The 8,726-nt window shown below is 43.7% G+C and overlaps 2 protein-coding genes across 4 annotated transcripts; one reads left to right on the top strand and one right to left on the bottom strand.

Annotated features, from left to right (window-relative positions):
- Positions 1–203: 203 nt before the first annotated feature.
- On the top strand, positions 204–3,222 carry LOC119325772 (serine/threonine-protein phosphatase BSL2 homolog). 3 transcript variants are annotated; one of them, XM_037599499.1, is made up of 4 exons: positions 353–487; positions 2,141–2,379; positions 2,496–2,593; positions 2,935–3,222. In XM_037599499.1, the coding sequence occupies exons 2-4, from the start codon at positions 2,279–2,281 to the stop codon at positions 3,012–3,014; spliced, it is 279 nt and encodes a 92-aa protein (XP_037455396.1). In that variant the 5' UTR covers positions 353–487; positions 2,141–2,278; the 3' UTR covers positions 3,015–3,222. The 3 variants fall into 3 exon arrangements, with proteins under 3 accessions (XP_037455393.1, XP_037455396.1, XP_037455395.1); XM_037599498.1 differs by having other exon boundaries at positions 2,493–2,593; XM_037599496.1 differs by lacking the exons at positions 2,141–2,379; positions 2,496–2,593; positions 2,935–3,222 and adding an exon at positions 584–1,011 and having other exon boundaries at positions 204–487.
- A 539-nt stretch (positions 3,223–3,761) lies between these two features.
- LOC119324634 (putative F-box/kelch-repeat protein At3g17280) lies at positions 3,762–8,720 on the bottom strand. Its single transcript, XM_037598404.1, has 3 exons — positions 7,558–8,720; positions 6,157–6,256; positions 3,762–4,182 (listed from the first exon to the last, which is right to left on the bottom strand). Exons 1-2 carry the CDS (start codon positions 8,714–8,716, stop codon positions 6,204–6,206), a joined length of 1,212 nt encoding a protein of 403 aa, XP_037454301.1. The 5' UTR covers positions 8,717–8,720; the 3' UTR covers positions 3,762–4,182; positions 6,157–6,203.
- Positions 8,721–8,726: the final 6 nt, after the last annotated feature.

Here is an 8,726-nt window from a genome sequence, read left to right as displayed (position 1 = left end):
AATGTTGACTATAAGTGATATGTTTTTACACGATGGTGTAAGACCAATTTAACATGTAACTCTTGTAAACTCTTATTTAAGAGCCCGTGGCAACGCACGGGCACTCTACTAGTAAGATTTAATTTAGACAAATCTAATATGCGGAGGGAGTAAGAAGTGTAAACAACCCGACCCGTCTTTCAGAACCTGGGCTGTAACAAGCCCGGCCCACAGCGCCCCACTGTGAGACTGAGAACCCGAGAACCACACCGGACACACCTCTCAGCCCCAGCGACCAAATCCGCCACCGCGCCGCCGCCGCCGGAAGGAAGGAAGAGAGCCCCGCAGCGCGCGATGAACACCGACATCACCGCGTCGGTGAAGCCGGAGTACCCGGTGGTGGACCGGAACCCCGCCTTCACCAAAGTCGTCGCCAACTTCTCCACGCTCGACTACCTCCGCCTCTCCACCATCTCCGCCGTCTCCGTCACCGTCGGCTACCTCTCCGGTACGTCCTCCTAGCCCCCAACCTTCTCCCCGCAGGACTACCCTCTCCACTTCGCTCCCAGTGGCTCAGATCCTCGTCCTCGGGCGGTGCTCGCAGGGATCAAGCCGGGGATCCGCGGGCCGTCGATGGTGACGGGGGGCCTCATCGGCGTCTTGGGAGGGTTCATGTACGCCTACCAGAACTCCGCCGGACGCCTCATGGGGTTCTTCCCCAACGAGTCCGGGGTCACGCGCTACAAGTACAAGCTGTAGTAGCCTAGTAGGAGGAGGCGCCATTTCTCCTCGCTTCGCTACCGCAAAAGTGTTACATATTTTCATCTTTCTATATCTAATCTCGTGTGAGCTGCACTTGGTGTGGGCAATGCAATGGTCTTGGTTGAATAATTGTTGTACCTTGCTGCAAACTAGCGAGGGATTCATGCTATGATTTTACTCGTCTTGTTATGACCGGATCATAATTTGGTCGCCATTTCGGTGAACTTCTTGAATTGGGGAAATGTTGTGTTAACATGGATCTTAGTACCAGTTAACTCTCTATACACGATTTTTTTTCCATGTGATCTGGGAGGTTGCGATATTCGATATATAATGCTTCTCGCATTGTCTTCGATCGATCCAGTCAGCTGAATTTTTGTGTGTTTGGATTTCCTTCGGTTTGTTCCGCCTGGTCTGGTTTTCTTCACCCCGGATGCACATTGCGCAGTGAGGCGGTACAGGGGAGGCGGTACCGAGGGTGAGGGGATTACATCTGCACTGCTTCCCACTATTTCCTGCTGCTCCAGGGTTTCGTGCTACTTCCCCGGGGGTTTGGATTGCCCTCGGCGGGTGCTGCCCGTCGATTCACGTAGTCGGCTTCTCTTCCTCCCCTATTTAGATCGGGTGGCGGCGCCGTCGTTGGCATCGAGGTGGGTGTTGAGCGAGTGATGGCTCTCAACGCGCCTCCCGTATTCGCCGATGCCAACAAGCCCAGCTCCCTCCGGCCACCAGCAGGTAGCACCTCGCGAATTATTTTCCCTCTCTTAAAAAAGGTGTGCAAGGGGTTTGATATTCAACCTTAATGATCCTTGTTTACATTAATATGGTTAAAGCCCGTCGATGTAATACGAGCGAACTATTAACTTTGTCATCCACATTTCTTTTAGAGAGTTGACATCTGAGTTACAGAGTCAGAAGACCCCCATTTCGGACTGGTACACCTTATTATGGCTGAATCTCACCAATTCTGGCCACATTGGGGAGCATAATTTCAATGAAGCGTCCTTTTCACCATGTTATGATAAGAACTTGAAAAATCCACTCCATAAATCGGTGTTGGCTATTTGTTTGGAGGGTCTGTAGAAGTTCTGCTTCTGACTAATTGGAACTTGGCAGAAGTTGGTACAAGCAATCCTTGAAACTGTGTCCAAGATTGGTTTCGAATCCTGCTCAGAAGCGACCACATGCATAATTGCTATTCCTTGTGCAGTGCATATCAATAACAGTGTGGTGTAGCTATCTTATAATTTATCTTTGTTGTTTTTTCACTTTTGCTGATTTTGTTTGTGGAGTAGCTGGTAATATTTGTTTTTTTAACCTTTTTCTTTAGTTTTGAATACGTAGGTTCATTATTTTTCTTTTTATTGATGCAAAAATTCATATGTAATTGCTACCACAGGTTTGCTGCTAGATGACCTTCTTGGTGCTGAAACAACAAGCAGCTGCAGCTGCTGCTACATGCAAGCTGGAGGAGCACCTGGCATATTTGCTTACAATGATGAACAAACAGGGCAAATGACTACAGAAACAACTGCGGATGGAGAAGTGGTTCTTGGAACCCCAGTTGCTTCTCCTGTTAGATAATGGGGATGTGCATACTGATATCAGCCCTGAGAATGCTGTGGTCCAGGGACAGAGGTTTGCATTACTTCTGTCCTAGACTTGTGCTGCCATCTTTCTTTGCACGGTCTTCTGTTCATAATAAATGTGATCTACCATGTGTTTCGAACTTAATTTTTTTGTGTGCGCAGAAGATCGAGCAAATGTGTTGATTACTTGGTTGAAGCATCTGCTGCAGAGGTTGGGGCGATCACTGCTACTTTAGCTGCTATAAAGGCGACACAAGTTAAAGGTGAGATGGAGCATTTTACCATATTGCTTTGCCTGTAATAACCAATATAGATTGATGTAGTTTCATGGAACATACAGAATTCTGTCGCCATGTTGAGTTTTACTCATGAAAGTTGAACTTTTCTTATCCTGTTAGATTTCTTCTTTGCAAGTTCTAGGAATTTAGTTCAATGGTAGATGAATCTTTAGTTGATCAACAAGTGAAATAACCAGCGAAATTAATGTTGATTGGCATAACTGTTCTTATATGGGGAGATTGACTGTTACCCTTGTGTCTAACTGCTTTTCAGCTACGTTATGATTAATTAATTAATCTCATTATTCTCTCTCCACCCCACCCAGGGGCCTGGCTACATGGTGATGGTGAGGAACGGCAAAGAAATCTATGCATGAGGTTTATTTTGAATTTCCAGTGTCTTTGAGAAGGATTAAACTTGTCTGTCGTTGCACCGTTACCTGGTACTAGCATGCATGGTGATCTGTATGTATGTAAGCTGTTGTTGAACCAGAAGCAGTAAGCTGGTTGCTGCCTTCATGTTTGAGTTCTTTATATATGCAAGTCGAGCAATTGTCAGTTGGGTGAAGGTACATGCTCTGTAAAATTGTTTGCTCCGATTTTTGAAACAATGTTCACCGTATGATCCTAACCCTAACTGTTCGCTAAAAATGTGAATCAACAAAGACTTGTCCTTTCTCATCTCTGACTAGTTGATGCCACTCCTCGGGCATCGTGCCATTTGTTCCTGCGGTGCCCACTGGCGGAGCCAGACGGACGGCATGACATTGCTGGGGGCATTGACCATTTGGACATTTGAGGTGGTTGCAAGCCATTCAGCTGCACCATTTCACGTTAATAAAGCAACCCAACTCAGCAAAGCTTTTCGCCACACCTTCAAGAAAGAAGAAAGCTATATTTAGCGTGTTCAACATAGCAGCACTCATCCATTGCCGTTACTCCCAAATGGCCATGGTAGGGGGGAACTGTGTCATCCAGTAATGAAGAGAGACATAGTACTGATCGGTCACCGCTCCCTAGACATAAGATCTTAAGAAGCTGCATGATATGGCAGTTCTGACAGTGAAGGTTGTTGTCTCCTCTTTTTTTACCACTCTGCTTAGCTACAGAGATGCAGATAGAAAAAATTTAAATCAGTGGGGGGTGAAAATACTTCCAATCAACTTGCAACCTTCTGGATGTATTTCCACTGGAACAATTCATGTCAGGACAGAGTACAAACTTGGGCATACTACAAATCACAAGGTGAAACTCTACCCAACGGAACTCGCATCCTGCTCATTCTAATGACAAACAAGGGATGTATCTTCTCCTGGATTCGGTCACCTTCATGATCACCGTGTCATCGTCATGTCTTTTGAGAAACACAATTTTAATCTATTGTGACAGCACCATGGGGCATATAACATCAGCCGAGATGTAAAGAAGCTGAAAACTCAACCAGACGCAACACTAATACTTAATTCAAGCAAGTCACCGGCAAATCCAGTACGCACAGACCCCTTCACAATGGAAGAACCTACACCACACAACCCATTTCTGCATCTCAGCCGCCGGAACGTAGTCCTAGATACCTGCGGCCCCGCGGGGCATCAATTTCATCAGTCAAACCAATTTGTACAATTTATTCATGGAAAAGCCGCTAAAGTTATGTATCAGGATGACACAAACATTAAACATTAACTTCACTACAGTACTATTGAGGAAATTGTGCGGAAAAATTCAGAAACTGAATCGTCTCAGCATTATTGGACAGAACCAACATTAGAAATAGAGAGCAGCTATAGGAGGACGGTTAAAAAAGAATTATGCTACACCTTCAACTCTTATTGCTGGCGTATTCTCAAGTTTTTGGCCACATCTGGTATTCTGGTCTCAGTAAAGGCTAAAAGACAAGTGGTTCAAATCACCCCATTATAGGGAAATACTGGACATCCTAGCTTATCGAATCATTTGAAATATGCCTTGTTATGGCATATGAGGGGCTCATGGAGTAGCAAAGCCGAACCGTCTCGTTTCTAGCTTATAGACATACTGTTCAGAAATAGATACTCCCTCCGTTCGAAAAAACTTGTCCCAAGCTTGTCTCTCAAATGGATGTATCTAGCACTAACTTTGTGCTAGATACATCCATTTGAGGGACAAGGTTTTTCGATGGAGGGAGCATGAGCTAGCCAGTCGCTAACGGATCAAATTTAGTTACACTTGGGCAGTAAGCCTCAAGTGAGGGGTCCTGCATGATCCTACTAATACTCTAATGGAGACACCTCCTTCAGACAAAATAGATGCCATCTTTATTTACTCTCCACAACATCAAAATACTTACTTCAACTATTTCTATAGCATCTCTAATATAATTAATACTCCCTTCGTCCGGATATACTTGTTGAAGAAATGGATGTATCTGGAACTAGAATACGTCTAGATACATCCATTTCTCCGACAAGTATTTCCGGTCGGAGGGAGTATTTAACATGCCAGTAAAAAATGCAATTCATGACCAAAGCAATATTTATGGTAGAATCTAGCCATGCCATTTTGATCATGTGTTCAGTATAAAGTGCTAAACATCTAACGTGGCAGAAAGTGGAGAACATACAATGCCCAGCATAGCTACATATACCTTGGACCAGACAAGATATGTTAGTGGATGGTGGCCAATTACATATGCAAATTAGATAGACGGTGAGAGATGCTGATCGTTTAAGCAAACCGACTATCACAAGAATTATGATCCAGTAAAATTTCAATAGCCGCAAGCAAAAAGATACTAATTGGTAATATAAAGTTTAAAGAAAGCATGTTCTACAAGTATTTTGGCAGTTATTAGTTCACTAGGTACCATAATGGTCCAAGATAAGCAGCAATGTGAAATGACATAGTCATAAGCCCATTTAAATAAAGTGTGAAGCAAATGTTCATGTATTGTCAGTTATAAACTACTTGCACAAAGGAAACTACATAAAAATAACACTAGGACTAGATAGATGCATAACCCCAAAAAACTAACCAAAGGCATGTAGCGACTGGTAGTAAAAAACAAAAAGGAAATCAAATGCAGAACACGAAAGAGGATGCATTTCATTATGCTAACAGTTAACATATGCACGAAAAGCGGAAGGGTCTCAAGTCATCAGTTCATCTTAGGAGCTAGAGGGAGAAGAAACTACACTAACAGAAGGAACCAGGTGAGAATTAAGGTGGTAACTGAAAGCAAGGCAACTGGATGAACAAAGAAGGCAAACAAAAGAGCACATCCAATAGTGAGGGGCGTACAACATCAGCAAATAAAAGAGAAGGTAGGTGGGTGAAGGCACGTGAAAGGGAATATAGAGTTGCTGATGAAGGCACAAAAGGATGAGGAAGCTGGGCCTGGAAGAAAGATAAAAAATGCAGCCTGCCATGAAAGCGGGATAAGAGGTGGCCAAGCAGGAAACATCTTAGTCCTCGCTTATAATTGGATACTTGAGAAATGGCAGTAAAAAGAAAAACAATACATTAAGAAAACAGTACTGATACCTCAGCATACATGCAGAAGATATGCCTACCTGCTCAATCAGTACACCACGGCAGCATACATAGCCAGATAATCATCTTATGTATTCTGCAAAAGACCAGCCCCATCATGTCCACCACCAATGTCTGTTTCTGCAAGCATAAGAAGTAATCAAGTCAAGCAACCAATGACATTCCAACAAAAAACCAAATAGATACGAGGAGGCATCAACAATATGTTTAGATAAACTCACAATAGCTGTTTGGGAAACAATATCAGTTTTATACCAGATTAGGAATGGATAAACAAAACCAAGCCTACTGTCAAATTTAATGAACATTTCGAAAAAGTATAAGCTGATTACTATCTTAAAAATGATTAAGATGCACACTCAAGATTATTAACTGGTCAGAAGAGGCAATTTATCCAGAATAATTAAGCTCATTTCATGGCACATCAGAATAAACAAAATATAGGTATACTGATAAATCCTAGCAACAAAATAACAAGACTATTCAAATTTAGATTATCTTCAAATGAATTTAGCCTAAAAAATCATACTAAGAAACCATAGCAATAAAAGTGATCAAGACTATTCAGATTTATATCATCTTAAAATAAATTTAGCCCGAAAAAAGAAATGATCTCAGTTTATTTGTTTTCCCTGGTACAAATGAATTTGCTACTCGTGCTAGGGACTCTCCTTAAGTGATAAAATGAAAAGTTATTCAGCAATATTGACTGAATTTAGTAGCAAGATTAACAGGGAAAATAAATATTGAATGAAGGAAATAGGATGAGCTTGAAGCTTCTAACTGTACCAATTGAGCTACCTATTTGACATTTCAGTTGGTTCAAGCAAGTTTCTCAAGTAGTTGTTGGCTTCAACCTCCAACTACCATGTATCATCTCAAGAAAAAACTGCGCTGTAGCTATGCACTAAAACTACCATTGTACAGTATATGTTAATAGGCATAGAACATTGAAACATAGTTCAACTTTAAAGAAATCATTTGCCAATCTTGGTGTTCATTGTTCTATTGTATGAATATTCATTTGTTCTATTGTATGAATATTCATATAATGAACTTAATAAAGACAGTTTGTTAGTTCTGACTTGAACCACAAGAATTACATAAATGAAGCTGACAGTAGACCAATTGCAGCCCAATGCCTGGCTACAGAGCATAAAATAAATTAGATACCACTAACAAAAAAAATCTAGATCATAATTATTCATTAAAACGCCACCACACAAGAATCAGAACAGGAATATTACATAAACAAAATCACTTAATGTAAAAAAGGCCATCAAGTAGTAAAAGAAACAGGTGGTATGACACTACTTAAAATTGCTAACTTAAGGCAAAAGGATGTGAGCAGAATTCTGCCAACACATTATTGAACATTAACTTGGTTTTGTTAAACCCAATATATGAAGGCATGTCATTACCTGCAGTGTAGACACTTTCGAATGGGCGACAAACAAAAAAGAAGTTGGCTTCTAAAAGTTTCTTGGACTGCAATGACTCGAGATGGACCATAAAGAAGACAGATGGTGTCCACAGGCACACCCCATTATTGTCCTCAGCAAATCCCAGTATCACAACGGGCATTTTCTCAGGTAAATTCATGGGAATTAGCTTGTCCAGTTCAATAGTTCTTCCTAGCACCCATGAAGCAACACCATGACAATCAGTTTTCCTCTTCCATAATTGGGCAATGTAGTCCAACTGCAGCACACAGAATAAACCAAGACCACCATCCTCTGCCTGCATCACGCAGATATCATAACTTCCCTTGGCAACCAAATCCATTGGCATCCGTATCACAGCTAGGACCTGCCTCTCCAAATCAAACTCCAGAAATCCATCCAAATTCCCAAAAAGCACCCAGTAAAGAGAATTCCGAACCAGCACAGCGGCCTTACATGAAATAAGCCGCATGCTCGCTGAAGCCTCGCATGGAAGCAGTGTCGAGACGAGATCACCCCATAATCCAGTCTCTGACGAGTACACACATGCGAGAGCTCGTCTGTGTTGTTTGTCCTCGTCGTCTAACACTGTCAAGGCTACATGAAAGTGTTGGGCATCTCCGGCAGCACGAAGCACCGCCCCACTGATCACATCATCTCTCGCAAACCTTGGTGGGACGGCAATCCGGTGCTGGTCGGCGGTGACAGGATCCCACACCAGGATCTGTTTACAAGACGCGTGGTAGACGAGTACCAGGCCATGGCGGCATCCGAGGAGCGCGAAGGGGTCGCCGTCGCCGCCGAACTTCAAAGAGAAGCGCCCGGGCGGGACACGATTGGGGGGCTCCAGAGCAGGCAGGAAGGAGAGCTCGCGAGTGCGAAAGCCTATGTGAAGGAAGCCGAGTAGGGGAGGGTTGCGGCGGTGGTGGAGGCGGAAGCGGCGGGCGAAGCGAGGGTCGGAGACGAGGACGCGCCAGCGCCTGCAGACGAGAGAGGCGCGAGGGAGGGAGGACGGCTGCGGGGGGAGGCGGAGGAGGATCTCGGAGAGCAGGTCGTCATCATCCAGGGGCGCCGCCGCCGGCGAGAGGGGGTGGCGGCGGCGGCGGCGGCTACTCATCTCGCCCTCCTCAATGCGCATGCGGGGATGT

This window comes from Triticum dicoccoides, chromosome 6B (genome assembly GCF_002162155.2).
Source record: "Triticum dicoccoides isolate Atlit2015 ecotype Zavitan chromosome 6B, WEW_v2.0, whole genome shotgun sequence".
In the NCBI taxonomy this organism is placed as follows: Eukaryota; Viridiplantae; Streptophyta; class Magnoliopsida; order Poales; family Poaceae; genus Triticum; species Triticum dicoccoides.
The sequence above is the reverse complement of the archived record's forward strand: the minus strand, read 5'-3'. Positions and strand labels throughout refer to the sequence as shown.

Excerpts from the sequence above, each read along its gene's own strand:
- LOC119325772 (XM_037599496.1), top strand. The coding sequence starts at position 334 with ATGAACACCGACATCACCGCGTCGGTGAAGCCGGAGTACCCGGTGGTG. Across the intron at positions 488-583 it reads CACCGTCGGCTACCTCTCCG|GGATCAAGCCGGGGATCCGC; the intron begins GTACGTCCTCCT and ends CGGTGCTCGCAG.
- LOC119324634 (XM_037598404.1), bottom strand. The coding sequence starts at position 8,716 with ATGCGCATTGAGGAGGGCGAGATGAGTAGCCGCCGCCGCCGCCGCCAC. Across the intron at positions 6,257-7,557 it reads CGAAAGTGTCTACACTGCAG|AAACAGACATTGGTGGTGGA; the intron begins GTAATGACATGC and ends TTATGCTTGCAG.